The sequence below is a fragment of the Chiloscyllium plagiosum genome, unplaced genomic scaffold, assembly GCF_037043375.1.
Source record: "Chiloscyllium plagiosum isolate Xiang-an unplaced genomic scaffold, Cpla_swu_hap1 HiC_scaffold_3, whole genome shotgun sequence".
NCBI lineage: Eukaryota > Metazoa > Chordata > Chondrichthyes > Orectolobiformes > Hemiscylliidae > Chiloscyllium > Chiloscyllium plagiosum.
In genome coordinates, this window is record NW_028270141.1 from 64,015,504 (window position 1) to 64,031,312 (window position 15,809).

Sequence of the window (15,809 nt, forward strand, 5' to 3'; positions counted from 1 at the left end):
GTCCAGAGATACATGAAGTCAAACAGCAAGGGCAGTAACTGTTGTTATGACATAGGATAAACCCCTCTGCTAATTTAAACCTGACACACAGAGAAACTTACGTCACGGCATAATTTATTAAATTTCAATAGGCAAAGAACTATCTTAGATGTCACTATTTAAAGTAAAAATTAACAGTTTTATTCTTCAAGTCCAACACAGAACATTCAAACAACAACTATTTACAACTCCTTTCTCTTTAAGCTATCTTTTATCTCTCACTGTATAATACTGATCTGTTAAAAAAAACTGATTAAGATTTCCAAAAAAATTAGTCAAAACCAGTCAGCTTTGTTGATTCTCCTTTATAGATTTTGCTCTGTATTTTTCTGGGTTGTCTCTTCTTCGATCTTCTGCTGCATAACGTTTCTTATAGACAGTTCCCTTTCAGAGAGCTATTTGGCTAGCAGTCTGTACTTGTTGGTGCCCTTTGCAGTTCTCCCCCTAACTGTCCAAAATTTCTGGTTTTATACCCCAAAACATTGGATGATTTGATTGGTTTGATGTCATCCCAAACAGTAAAATTCAAATTCGATTGGATTTTGGTATCTGGGGCATAATTTAAACCAATTGGCCAAATTTGAATTTGCTTTTGTTCCATGGCAATGCAACTCCAGCTATTTGTTTCAACTAAATGTTACATTTTTAAAATTGTTCAGCAGTCTCTGTGCTTTCAGTCAGTCTTTGCTAGCTTCCTCTCTCTCTTAAAAGTACAGTACACACCTATACCTTCATATCACTGTGCAGATTCACTGCTGTGTCACTTAGCAGTGTAGGTTTCTTACTCTCTCTCTCATTTGCTGACCATGTGGTCACTACCTTTTGTAATTTTGTTTTCAACACATTTACTCTTCTAGATCAAAGTCTAATCTGACAGAATGTGAGTCACCACATTACAGGAAGGAAGTGATTGTACTAGAAAGGGTGCAGAGGAGATTTACCAATATATTGTCTGGGCTGGAGGGGCTTAGCTATGAGGAAAGATGGGATACTTTAGGGTTGTTTTTCTTGGAACAGCAATAGTTGAGAGGGGACTTGATAGAGGAGTAAAAAATAATAAGGGGCATAGATACAGTAAATAGGAAAGCACTCTTATCCATTAATGGAAGAGTCAATAAAAAAAGGGCATAGATTGGTAAGAGGTAAAAGGATAAGAGTGGAGTTTTTTTTTGATGAGGATCCTGAGAGTCTCAAGCTCACTGCCTGAAAGTTTTGTTGAGCCAAAACTCTCATAACATTTAATCAGTATTTAAATGTTCATTTGCTCCACTACAGCCTCAAGGGCTTTGGGGGAAAGCTAGAAAATGGGATTAGCTTAGTTAGATCTTTGTTGATCGGTTTGTACATAATGAAATGAGTAGCATCCTTTTGTGCTGTGAATGTATATATTTTAAACAGTTTATTTATAACATGCATCTTTTGTGCTTGCAAGAAGGTCATAGTATATTTATTTCCACCATACCCAAATGTTCTCCATGTGTGTTAGATTTATGCTATTAAACTTACATTATCCAATAATGAACTATAACTCCTACCTTTCAATTCTTCCATGTCCAAATTCTTAACACTAAGAAAATTATGTTGTGCATTGCACATTACTCACTTCATTCTTTTTTACCCTTAATATTGTTAATTTTGTCATTCCCCAAAACTGGCCAGATGCAACATCTCCTTGTAACTGCCTACTGTTAGGACTACCCTGTGGAAAGTTTTACTCACCTTAATGTAATGATGGTAAAACACCCTACATTCAATAGTACAGGAATAGAGCCGATTTGGGGCCAACCCTTCCTCCAATCTTGCACCCATTCACTTATCAAGAAATTCAGCCTTAGTTAAGTGGTGGTGCTCATCTCTCTGTATCATAAGATTTTTGATTTTTGCCCCACTCCTGAAACTTGAATATATTTTCTAAGAAATTACTCCGGTGTAGTGGTGAGGGACCTCTTAATTACTAAAAATACTTATTTTCAGAAAAACCAGTGTTTTCATATAAACATAAAAATAATTTAAATTGTTCTGCAATCTTTTATGTCATGTTTGATGAGAGGCTGAACTTTGTTGAAACCTCAGATGTCCCACTACCAGGGCTTAAAATGGTAGGTGTACCTGTTTTAATTGTAGGTGGAATCTGGGTAGAATGTTGCTGTTAATAGCAAATTAAGCAGGGACCGAAGGCTCGAGAATCCTGTTAAGGAATTTGGTTGGCCCTCAAGGGCTACAAGACCAACAGGGGACAGGCACCTCAATAGCCACAGTTGCACCATCAGTAGTGGGCATCAGAGACAGGGTGCCTCAATCATACACTGTCCTTAAAGAATGGCAATTGGGATTGGGGACTGCCTAAGAAAGGCAGACAGATTCTGGTTAATCAGTGAGTGCTGACTGCATTGATAGTGTGGAGACATGTGCTCCTCTGTGGGGCATAGAGTGGCCACTGCCAGAACATATTGAGGGGATGATAGGTTTCATTCTGTGATCCCTCCACACAATGGACATACCAGATACAAAATGACCATGGAGGCAGGAAGTGATGTTATGGACCAGACCAAACCCTCTTCAAATATATCAAGGAGATAGCCCAAACCCTAACTTTTATCTTATTTAAAGGCAAGTATAAGATGCTGTGTTCTAGATGTAATTCGAATGGTTACACTAATCAGCTTTAAGAAATACATGCTCTATTCTTACCCTAAAGTTAAATTACAAACAAAAGAAAGAAGAATTGGTATGAATTTGCTGGAAAACTTAACAGACTAATAGATTATTTAACTACTAAACAGTAATAGATCCAATATATATTCATGTGTCTTCTTCTTTAAAATGCAAAAAGATTTTCTGAGAATATGAAACTTTTGTAGAGGTACACATGATCTCTATTTTCTCCTGGTACCTCCCATTCACTGGGATCCATCCTGTAATCAAACCGATGGCCCAATGCCTTTACTAAAGAGATTCTGGCAATACTGAACAAAAAAGATAAATTACACACAAACACTTCAACTTAATGGAAAAACTCATCTATCAGCATACTGTTTAGTGTCAGCTTTGCTGTGTATGACACATTCCCCTCACGCCAAAAGGTTGTGGATTCAAGTCTTACTCCAAATCTTGGGCACATCAAACCATTGTAGTCCTGTGATGGCCAATGCAGAAATGAGATCTGATGCATTGTTGGAAGTGTTGGCTTTCAGGTGAGATGTTAAGTTGAAGGCTTATCTGCTTTTTTTTAGGTGGACGTAAAAGCTCAAAGCATTTTTGTTTTGAAGGATTGCAGAGAGTCATGACACTATTCCTTAATCAGCATCCTCAAATGGTGGCATGTTAGCTCAACCTCACAGCGCCAGGGACCTGGCTTTGATTTCACCCTTGGGTGACTGTCTGTATGGAGTATGCACATTTTTCTGTTGTCTCCAGTTTCCTCCCACAGTCCAAAGATGTGCAGGTTAGGTGGATTGGTCATGCTAAATTGTCCATGGTGTCCAGGGATGTGCAGGCTGGGTGGATTAGCCATGGGAGTTGCAGGGTTACAGAGTGGATCTGGGTGGGATGCTCTTCACAGTGTTGTTGTGGCCTGTTTAACTGCTCTTTCATCTCATTACCATTTATTCAACCTGTTTGTATCTAAATCTGACATCATAATTGCAGGTGAAACATTTCAGAAGTATCTCAATGGCTGTAAGGTATGAGCCTGAGGATGTGCATAAGTACCTTGTGAAATAAAGGCATAAGCTTTTGCTACTCCATTACAAATGGCAAACTCTCATGGCACCCCGAATCTTTTGATGAAATGCACAAAATCAGCACATATTATTTTTCTCGTGACAACCATTTAATTACTGCATTAATCGTTCAAGATTGCTGACATGTAGCATTTAACTATCACAAATATCGTTACGAAATTTTAATTACACTGTATAGATTCCAATGTCTAAATTGTTGTATTCATGCATGATTCCAGCAGTCAAGGGAGAATAGGGGTGTGATTTTACCAGGAATATTTTAATCAAAAACTCTATCTTATCACAATAAACGATTTCTTACATCGGTCTCTCGGTTTACTGTTTCCCCGGCAACTGAGATGTTAGCAATGCAAATATGTCCTGTTGTTGTGTAATTGTCAATATCACGTGCTTACAATACAGATTTAACGTGGTATATGTTCTTGAAGTGGGTGGAAACTTTATCAATATAAAATGGTTTGGTGGACAGTATGCTCTCTTTCTGCTGCTCGCATCTTGTATCAATTTATTCCCCTTTCATTCTGTGTCGCGCAGTAGATTAATCGACCGCTCATATTCAATGGACAGTAAATCTAGAGCCATTTCAGAATGAGCAACATTCCTCTGAGAGCTTCTCACGGCGAGTGACCGTTTTATCTCTTTAATGAGAATAAGATGCTCGGGGGCGGGGGAGTTGAGATGTTACGTTGGAGCTTCACAACCTGCATGTTAATATCTCTCGGTGCGGTGAGTAAGGAGCCCACCGCCAGTGTGTACAGTCAGAGCCAGGAAGCGATAAGAGACCGTGTTAACGTTTATCTCACGGGTTGGCTGGGGAGGGTTTAGTGGCAGCCCATGACCCTCCCTCGCAGCCAATATGCAGCTGGATGAAACAAGACAGAAATGGTATCTCCATAAAACCAGAGAGAACATGCGGCATCCCAAAACGGCATAAATCAGGCAGACAAAGAGAGAGAGGTGTTTGAAGAAAGGTCTGGCCGAATGAAAACGCGCCACTCCCGAATGATGGGATGAATGATCACTGGCATGATGCCTAACTTAGCGCTGCAGGTGGAGGTAACTTCTGTGGACAGTTCCGTTACAAAGGGAGGATATTCCTATTTATAATTTCACACTTCAGCACAAATACGTCTGTCATCAATTGATACCCATTTGACTGCATGAGAAGGGAAATAAAAGCTTGAAGTTTCATTACTGTCCGTGCCTGTGTGCTGCCGACTGGCTGCGGTCCCAACAAGAAACCATCCCCGGCACTACACAAAGAAGCCCATCGGCAGCAAGCCTTACCTTTCCGAAACTCCTTCCGCGATCCTGCTGCCTTTTAAAGGTCGCATCATCTTCGGCAGTCGCCCACTCAAATCGCCCAGTGCGCTGGCTACGTTTCGAAAGAAATATCGCGCCACGAAGAATGAAAACATAACCACATCAAGAGATTCAGATGCAAAGATTTAGATGCCAAAACCCGCCCTAATGCCCCCGACGTACGCGCACCCCCCGGGGGGGATTTACGCAGCTTCCAGGCGCTTGAGATGTTTGTACAAAAGATGTTTCAGCCTTTCACTCCCCTCCCCGATATTTATCAGGCTTTCAGCATCGAAACCGGTAACGTTTAAAGCGCAGTTAATCTCAGATCCTGCTTTGTTGGTGGGATTGCAACCATGAAAATGCACACAGGCGAAACCACATGACCCTGGTCATTTATGATTCTTGGCTAATCATACCGTAAACGGCGCTTTATTCTGATAGTAAAAGCTCGGAGGAACATCAGAACATCCCCAGACCATTTCTTTGAGAGATGTTTCTATTCATACTAAAGCTATGAGCCATCTCCAGAATAGCAGTGTAGAATATAATGCTGAATATGTTCATGGGTATATTGCCTTAGATGTAATATCAAATTATATCCGTACGGAAACTTCAGATTTGACAAATTTGGTGTACCAAGTATCGATGAGATAAAAACTGTACAAATAATATTATTGCTAAATTGTGATATAATATTCAATATTTGGAAGCTTAAATAACTGAGTAAATGTGTATAACCGTATAAAGCCGGGTTAATTACAAAGAATGGACCAGGCATTAAATAATTTTTATCCAAACTATGGAATAGAAGACCACTCTTCATTAGATCGATATTGACGCTGGTCCTTTAATGGGAGATTTATTATAATCCAGTTCTTTTTTTCTCATCATTTCTTTTCAACTATTTACAAAGCTCCCTGAGTTATAAAATTATACCAAATCCAAAGCCTCTTTTGTCTTCATGTTTCTGACCTGCAATCTCACCAATCCAAATCTTGCACATCTCGATAGATATTTTTGATCCCCAACTCCATTTATAATATATTTCCATTTTCACTGTTCTTTATTCAAAGCTGTAACTTTATTTTTATTCATTCACAAGATATAGGTGTTACTGGTTGGGCCAGCATTTATTGCCCATCCTTAGTTGGCAGAAGGTCATGGTGAGCTGCCTTCTTAAACTGATGCAGTCCATTTAGTATAGGCACACCCACAATGCTTTTCAGGAAGGTGTTCCAGGCCTTTGACCCAGTAACACTCAGAGAACAGCAATAAATTTCCAAGGCAGGATGATGAGTGGATAGGAGAACTTGCAGGTGGTGGTGATTCCCATATTATTCTGCATTGAACTTTATCTGCTACCTGTTCAGCTTACCTATGCTGTTCTAGTAGGGCCTAGTAGGGCCCATTAATTTGATATTATAAACAAACTTCAATTAAATTCACTTTATGTTATAATACTGTTCTGAGAATTTCTACATTGTGGTCAGTAAAATATTTCAAGCAAAAACCATGATTAGAACAATTTGAAGAGAGTTTTATAGGATTGCAGAGGATATACAGCACAAAAACATGTTGATTGCCTTTTTTCGTTTCTAAATATTCTTCTATTCTGCCCTTTAGTAGAGATTCCAATGTTCTTCTCACTATCAATATTAATCTTTGTGATCAATAATGCATTGCATGTTCTGTTAGCCATCCTAAATATAGGAATTACATCAGCTGTCTCTCAGTTTTATGGCGCCAACATTTGTTCTAACAAATTATTAAATACACATAGTATTAAAATCCAATTAGGGACTATGAACATTTGAAGAGAAATCTGAACATGTTTTAACCAATAAAACAACATCACAAGACTTTACATTATTTTTAAACAAAACACACCCTTTATTGTATACAGAACAAATTAAACAAAGCAAATGAGATTGAGTTAACACTATAATTTATACCCTCATATGCAAGGCTTAGGTCTTAGGTTTAATCCTTGTTTCCCCCAAGCATTTTCTTATAAATAATCTTAAAGTTATTTATTTCTACAAGAATCATCCTTAACTATGTCACAGTCTTCTGGTGACCAATTCTCATTTACTATAAGGGGTAAAATTTTAACTTGCTATCTCTTGATGTAGATATCTCATAACCTTGTTCTAATAGATTTCCGATTAGAGTTAATTTAACTGATTGCTTTACTTTGCCACTTTGTGAGACACTGTAGATTATTCCATGAGTTTCAAATTAGGCAATCTTCCAGCTTCTGTTCCCTCACAGAATTCAAACTGAGATAAAGCCTCACCCAAATTCAACATGGTGCGTCATTAAGTTCTGCTTACAGTCCAGGTCAATGTAATTGTAATTTACTTTGGCTATCATTTCTCAGTGAGTTGCAAACTGTATACGCCAGTCCCAACTGCAACAACTACATAATGACTCTGTGTTCCTTTATATAGTCTCAACCAATTTCACCCTTCTCAAAAGTTATGGTTTCCAGACACTAGGTCCAATTTTTGTCTTCTCAGTTTCCCCTTCCTGTTCCCCTTTCTACTTGCATTTTCTGTTTCTTCTTTTAATTCAGTTGTACATTGTTTATGTTTCCCCAACTGATGTTGTATAGCTCCACCTCTTCTATTATGATCTTTTAAATGTAATAATCTTCCAGCTTGTTTACATTGCAATTAACTCATTTTCTATAGATAGATCTTAAGTTCTTAGAACAAGCTATGTTCTAAAACTGAGGGTATATTCTAAAACATATGAATCATGAACTAGATATTCATAATAATAGGATGCCTTTAATATTAGTTCTTTAGATGGTTTAAAGTATATGAATGCAATCTCCCCAAATGAGGAGTTTTATCTTCTTCATGATGGTTTCATTTATTGAATACATGCCTTTTCTTTATTTTAAATGCACTTATTGCTCATCTCATCATCCAATGTCATGGCTATCTGTTCAAGCTGCCTGGTAAAAACCAAAGGAAAGTAATTATTTAATATTTGGGACACTTCTCATTATCTGTGATACTATTCTGTCTATCCCTTAACAGCTCAATTAAATATTGTCCTGTTTTGTCTTTTGTTTCTCAATAAATCAATTTCATGGTTCAATTTGGCCTTCCTAATTGTTACTTTTTACTTCTCTTTGAATATTTTCATATTCTTCATGCATCTTTTCTAACTCTGTTATTCACATATATTTTTTCAAGTGTGGAATCACATTATTAATTATATTACACTTAGTTTGCTCTTTCCTTTCAGTGGAATATATTTTTCCTGCATTCTGATGAGCATCATTTTAAATGTTTCCTACTGTTATTCTACATTGTTGCTTTCCTAATATTGTTTCTTTTTTTATTTTCCCAAATTCTATTCTCAGTCCTTCAAATCAATTTTCCTCTATCTGTCAATCTAATTTTTGTCATAATTAAGTCTTTTCTTGTCATCATCTTAAGATGTCCCATTCTGGTCACCAGCTGTAGGAAGGATATTATCAAGCTGGAGAGGGTTCTGAAGAGGTGTACAGGATGTTGCTGTGTGTTGTGGGTTTGAGTTATAAAGAAAGGCTGGTTGGCTGGGACTTTTTTCACTGGAGTGTAGGAGGTTCAGAGGCAATCTGATAGAAGTTTATACAATAATGAGAGGTTTAGATAGAGTTAATGGTAGTTGGATTTTCCCCATGATGGGGGATTACAAGAATGGGGGTACATTTTTAAGGTGCGAGGAGAAAGATTTAAAAAAGATGTGAGAGGCAATTGTTTTACACACAGGATGGTTCACGTGTGGAATGAACCTCCTGAGAAAGTATGTATGTGGGTACAATTACACCGTTTAAAAGACACTTGGATAGATACATGAATAGAAAGGTTGGTAGGGATATGGGCGAGAAGCAGGTAGGTGGGATTAGTTTCATTTGGGATTATGCTTGGGATGGACTGGTTGGACCAAAGGGTCTGTTTCTATTCTGTATGACTCTGTGACTCTATTCCTGATGAAGGGCTTTTGCCCAAAACGACGATTTCGCTGCTCGTTGGATGCTGCCTGAACTGCTGTACTCTTCCAGCACCACTGATCCAGAATCTGTGACTCTATGTAATTATATTGCTATGTCTACAATCAATTTAATTTATTGAAAAGCATGAAGCTATTCAAGTCTGTTGGCTATCGTATCTGAAGTATTTTCTTTTGGACAAGCCTACATTCTTAAGAAAATAAGGAATATATGTGGCAATGTTTTTCATGCACATAGTAAATTGCCCTGTGTCACAGAATGCATTAGTACTCTTTGCACAATATTGTACTCACAGGTGGAAAAAAGAACCAAAAAAATTTGTAGCCTGAAAGAAAGCAAATGATGGTTTTAGAAAGCAAATCTTCCAGAATCCAGAAGAGTTAATACCTGAGTGTTGATGTTTTTTGGAACTGGAAAACAAGAAAACCGTTTAATTAGAGTAAACAACAGAAAGCTGGAAAAGTCTGGCTGACATAGGAGAGAGCAAGGTGGAGTATTAAAATGGCAAGGGATCAAAAATTGAAGTAATGCTTATGGACAGAGGTGTTCTGCAAAGCAGTCACCCAGTCTGCTTTTGGTCTTCCCACTTTCGAGTAGACCACTTCGTGAGCAGTGAATATAGTAGAATAGCTTGAAGGAAGTACACATAAATCAGTACTTCATCTGGAAGGAGCATTTCAAGTCTTGGACAATGAGGATAGAGGAAGTAAAACAGCTAGTGTTACACTTCTTGCCCCAAGTCTGCTGCAGTGTTCCAGCAAAGCTCACAAGCTCATTTTCCATGATGGCGCTTTACAGACTATAAGGCTCAACATTGAGTTCAGCAACTTCAGACCCATGAACTCTGTCTTCCAGTTAGTTTCTCCCATCTTTCTTTCTGTTCTCTTGCTCCTTCCCACCTTTTCTCTACAGTGTAAAAATTACTCTCTCTTTCCAAAAAAGTCTCAAAATGTTAATGGTTTTTCTCTTCACAGATGCTGTCAGAGTTGTTGTGTTTCTCCAGCATCTTCTGCTTTTGTTTTAGATTTCCATCATCTTTGGTATTTTGCTTTTGTTTTGACATGAGATGAGTTGTTGTTACAGCTTCCTGTTGAAACTTAATTTTGGCTGTATCAAAGTGCCAGCAATTAATAGGGATCATTATCAGCTATGTAACACTGCTATGTATGACCTTGACTGTTAATTACTCTATATTATTATAATGGGTGTGAGTACCAATTACTCAGATTGTTAGAGATTTCTTTCTCTAAGAGGTTGAAGGTGTCAGCCATATTTGCTTGAATAATTTCACACAACAGCTTCATTAACGTAAATTTAAACAACATCCTTTTAAGAAGTGTGAATGGAAAGACACAAATGAGAATCTTTCAGAAACAACAGGCAAACTGACAGATGAGAACCTTAACACAGATATTGATGTTTTACTTCAGTTAATGTGATACATTGTGCATCTTTCTTAGCAAGGTGAATATGGAGCTTTTTTATCCCCCTAGAAAATTGCATTTCAAATAACACGTGCTACAATTCTCTTTGCAGAAGGCAATTTCTGAAGTCAGCTTTGTGCCATGGTTATTAATGATTCACAAATAGAATCCCCATCTGTATGACTCACATCATAGGCATTGCTCCACATGAGTTAGGCATCAAATCACAAGTCAGGATCAGGACACCGATGAGGTGATCTTTTCCAGATCTTAACCTCACACTGCCACAACAAGCACACATTGTGATTTTATTTTAATTGGAAAAGTATTGAGCAGCGGCAAATTCAGTAAAGAATCAGGACATAGGGAGGAGTGGGCCTGATTCAAAGGTCAGCAATAGCCATTAGTTAATCATTTATCATTAATAATTTATTATTCTTAATAATGGAGGCAGAGGCTGAGTAGAAGACAGTGTGCATTGTAGAGGTAGAGTTTTGTGAAAATGTGGAGGTAAGACCATAATGCTGGAAGAAATAGGAGTAGGTGTAAGCCAATTGGCACCTCAAACCTTTTCCGTCATTCAATATGATCATAGCAGAACTGACATTCCTGACATTCACTTTCCTGCTGATAACTCTTAATTTTCCCACTAATCAAGAATTTAACTATCTCAGCCCTAAATATACACAAGGACTTGCCCTCCACATCTCTCTGTGGCAAGGAGATCCAAAGTTCACAACTCTCTGAGAGAAAAAAAATTCCTCCTCTTCCCAGCATTAAATTGGCACACCTTTATTCTGAGACTATGCCCTTTGATATAACTGTGACCTTGGTAATTATGTATTCAGACTCTGCTAGAATTTTCAGTCTTGTCCAGCTCAGAGCCCGGAATCCTGCAGACTTTCCATAATGTGTTTATTATTAACAAATATTGCCTGAAGATTTATTTAAAGTGAAGCAAATTCCTAAGTGTCAGCATGTCCACAAAAGCCGAGCAGCCCTTGCCCTTTCCAAAGCCTTTCGATGCTGTTGAAGGACCAATACAAGGAGAGATGGAAGATGCATTTCCACATATATAGAACAGCCTCAGATCCCCACTTGAAGTAGCAGCATCCAGGTCAGAACATCTTTATATGCAGCCCTCCCTATTCCCAAAGATATCCTTATCAGGCAAGTTGTAGATGAAACATCAGCAAATCTTTTTAGTCAGAGCTTCATGCTTATTTTAATCCTTATAACTTTGTTATTGAATGTGCTCAGTTTAATCAGAAGTCTCAGCAACCAGGTGCAAGTTATTAAAGATCTATAAAGTGTGGCTAATTCATGTGATGTTGCAGTGTTGACAGTTGAGCTTGTTTGTGCTCTCAACTGCATAATCCCAGATATATTTCAAAATTTGGCATTCGAAATGGACCAGTGATTGAGGCAGTCCAAGTGCTAAGCTCAAACCTGGGTAGGTTGGGGGAGGGTAATTCACAAAGGCTGACAGACTATGAGAAGTTAAATGCCAAATGAAAAAATAATCTCTGGATAAGAATCTCTAGAGTACTGCTGAGCCATGTAAGAATTGGCATATGATGAATAGAATTAGAAAATTGAATGCATTGCTGAAAGACTTGTGTGGGAGATGTGGATTCCAGTTCATGAGGCGCTGACACCAGTACTGGGGAAAGTGGGATCCGTAATATTGAGGTGAACCTGAACCGCGCTGGGACTGGTGTTTTTGGGAGCTATATATGTGGGGAAGTAGAGAGGGCTTTAAACTAATCAAATGGGGGGAGGTGAAGGACCAAGATTGGGTAAATGTAAGAAACTAGTGGATGAAGATGAGGTAGAAGAGCAAATTACTAATATGGAAAATGAAGGTCTGAAAGTGGCAGGAAGACATAGAGAGAAAGAACCCCTAACAATATACTAGTAGTCAAGACAAAATGCGACAAAGATAACAGAAAACAAAGTTAAGGGATTGGTATTTGAATGGACTTAGCATTCATAACAAGTAAGCAAATTGATAGCACATATTGAAGTAAATAAAGATGATCTGGTACCCATACTGGAGATATGATTGCAGTGATAAGGATTGGGTTCCAAGTATTGAAGGTTATATGGCATTCAAACAGAATAGGAAGCCAAATAAAGTCAGAAGAGGAGGACTCTTAATCAAAGATACTATTGATGTAATAAAGCTGACCTTGGTTCATGAGATTGGGATGTAGAATCAGTTTGTGTGGTGATAACGAATAGCAGGGGGTGGAAGTCACAAGTGGGAGTGATTTACAGGCGCCTAAATAGTAAACATAATGCAACAGAGATATGCAAGAAGAAATGTTGGGTGTTTATGATAAAAGGATATCAATAATCATTGATAATTTTAATCTACATAAAATCTGGGAAAAAAGATTAATAATAATAATCTCAATAGAGAGTTCATAGAGGTTTTTCAGATAATTTCTTAGAGCATAAAATTACACTGTAAGGTATTGTGAAATCATAGAATCATATAGTACAAAAGAGGCCCTTCAGCCCATTGAATCTGCACTGACAAAAACTACTCAAAATCTACGCTCATCCCACTTTCCAATTCTTGGTCCTTAGCCTTGAATGTTATGACATTTCAAGTGTTCATCCAAGTAATTTTTAAAGATCACTGTCCATCTGACCAGTCCATCTATATGCTCCTGTAATATTAGGCCTTCTTCCTCACTGTCACCCACTCAGTGAATCTTTGTATCATGCATAAACTTACTTATCACTCTCACCTCCTACATGTTCTTCTATATCCCTTATACATTTCACAAATAATAAGAGACCCTGCACTGAACCAATGGTATACCATGGGACAATGGTCTCTTGTCACACAAAAACCCTCTATACATACAATCTGAAATCCTCGGGGCCAGATGGTTTTCGGAATTCTGAATTTGTCGGATTTTGGAATTCGTGAGAGTTTAATGGTGCAATTAAAAAAATCTTATCTAACAGCAGATGCACCTGTGAGTACTATGAGCCCTGAGACAGAATTGACATCTGCCAGTGCTGGGCCACTCTGCCATGTCACATCTGAATGATGTGGGTTGAGTGGGTGTGGAGTTGGGTTAACTGTTTGTACACCAAACAACCTTGGTATGGAGAAAAAAAACTTGACGATAAAAACTTCAATTTCAGAGCTTTTTGGATTTTGGATAAATGATCGTGTACCTATAGATTAGATTACTTACAGTGTGGAAACAGGCCCTTCGGCCCAACAAGTCCACACCAACCCACCGAAGCGCAACCCACACAGACCAATTCCCCTACATTTACTCCTTCACCTAACACTACGGGCAATTTAACATGGCCAATTCACCTAACCCACACATTTTTGGACTGTGGGAGGAAACCCACGCAGACACAGGGAGAATGGGCAAACTCCACACAGTCGCCTGAGGCGGAAATTGAACCTGAGTCTCTGGCGCTATGAGGCAGCAGTGCTAACCACTGTGCCACCGTGCCGCCCACTACCATCCTATGTCTCCCATCACTGACAATTTTAATCGAACTTGCTAACTTACGCTAGATTCCATTTGTTTTTATCAACTTTATCCAGCTCCCATGCTGGGACTTGTCAAAGCCTTTGCTGAAATCCATATGAAATACATTAGTAGAGCACACCTGGTCACCTCAAACATTTCAGTGAAATTTGATAGATATGATTTGTCTCTGACAAAGTCAAGATTAGAGTGGTGCTGGAAAAGCACAGCAGGTCAGGCAGCATCCAAGGAGCAAGAAAATAGACGTTTCGGCAGGAGCCCTTCATCAGGAAGCAATGCCAAGAATCCCTGATCAAACCTTGCCCCACCAAGTAGAAATATATTCCCTCCTTCAGAACTTCCTCTGATAGTTTTGTTGCCACTGATGTGAGACTCACTGCTCTGTAATGTCCTAATTATCTCTATCACCCCTCATGAAAAGGGAACCACATATGCTGTCCTACTGTCCTCTAGCACCTCCTCTGTGGTCGGAGAGGAATTAAAAAATTGAGTCAGTCTTTATAATTTCCTCCCTCATCTCTCACAGTAGTCTGGAATACAACTCACCTGAGAACTTATTCACTTTTACAGTTACCAAAACATTCAATATCTCCTCTCTCCCTATGTCAAACTGCTCAAGAACCTCACAGTGTCTATTCCTGAATTATTTTCTTATGTCTTTCTTTTCCAATGCGAAAACAGATATTGACAGCCTTTGCCAAGTTCCAGCATGGGAGATGGATAAAGTTGATAAATACAAATGGAATCTAGATCGGTGCAGTGGCTCAGCAGTTAGTACTGCTGCATCACAGCACCAAGGATCTGGGTTCGATTCCAGCCTCAGGCGACTGTCTGCATGGAGTTTGCACATTCTCTCCATGTCTGTGTGGGTTTCCTCTGGGCGCTCCGGTTTCTTCCCATATTCCAAAGATGTGTTTTGGGTGAACTGGTCAAGGTAAATTGCCCATACCTATAGGGTTCAAGGATGTGTTGATTTGGTGCATCAGTCAGGGGAAATGTAGAGTAATAGAGTGGAGAATGCATCTGGGTGGGATACCCTTCAGAGGGTTGTGTGGGCATGTTGGGCCAATTGGCCTATTTCCACACTGTAGGGGATTATATGATCTAAAGATATGAAATACTAATTTAACACCTTGCCAAAGTCCTCCAGTTCCATGCACAGATTGCCCTATTGGTTCCTCATGATCCCTACTCTTTCCCTGGATATCTTCCCCATGATATAATTATTGAATATCTTGGGAATATCCCTAATCTTACCCATCAGTGTTTCTCATGCCCCGTCTTTCATCTCCTGATTGCTTTCCTACCTTTCTCCCTGCACTTCCTACATTCCACTCGGGCCTCCATTGATTTGCTCCCTTCCTGCCTGTTAAAAACCTTTCTTTTTCTTCCCATCAAGTCCTAAATATTTCTAGACATCTAGGATTTTGTGGGTTTGTTGCTCATACATTTCATCCTAGATGGAATGTGTTGAGCCTGTACTCTTGCCAACATCTTCCCAACAGCATCCCCCCTGCCACCCCCCGACCAACACCCCACCCCACCCCAACTGTACTGCTGTATTTACCCAGAAGTAACTGATCCCAATCTACTTTGACCTCTCCTACTGTCATCTCAAACACCTGTCTGGCTTTGTTCCTGAGGACTAAGTCCAGCACTGCACTTGTTGATGTAAAAAGCTTTCCAGAATACATTTCAAGAAATTTGCTCTCTCTAAACTTTGCACACTCTGATTATCCCAATTAATGTTGGGGAAGTT

At 38.9% G+C, this 15,809-nt stretch overlaps 1 protein-coding gene across 1 annotated transcript in view; it reads right to left on the minus strand.

Moving 5' to 3' along the window:
* Positions 1-9,630, minus strand: part of LOC122543786 (macoilin-like) — a 139,414-nt gene extending 129,784 nt beyond the window's left edge. Inside the window, exon 1 of the mRNA XM_043682558.2 lies at positions 5,070-9,630. Within this exon, the coding sequence (XP_043538493.2) occupies positions 5,070-5,200 (131 nt within the window). The 5' untranslated portion in view covers positions 5,201-9,630. The remainder of the gene's footprint in view (positions 1-5,069) is intronic.
* Positions 9,631-15,809: the final 6,179 nt, after the last annotated feature.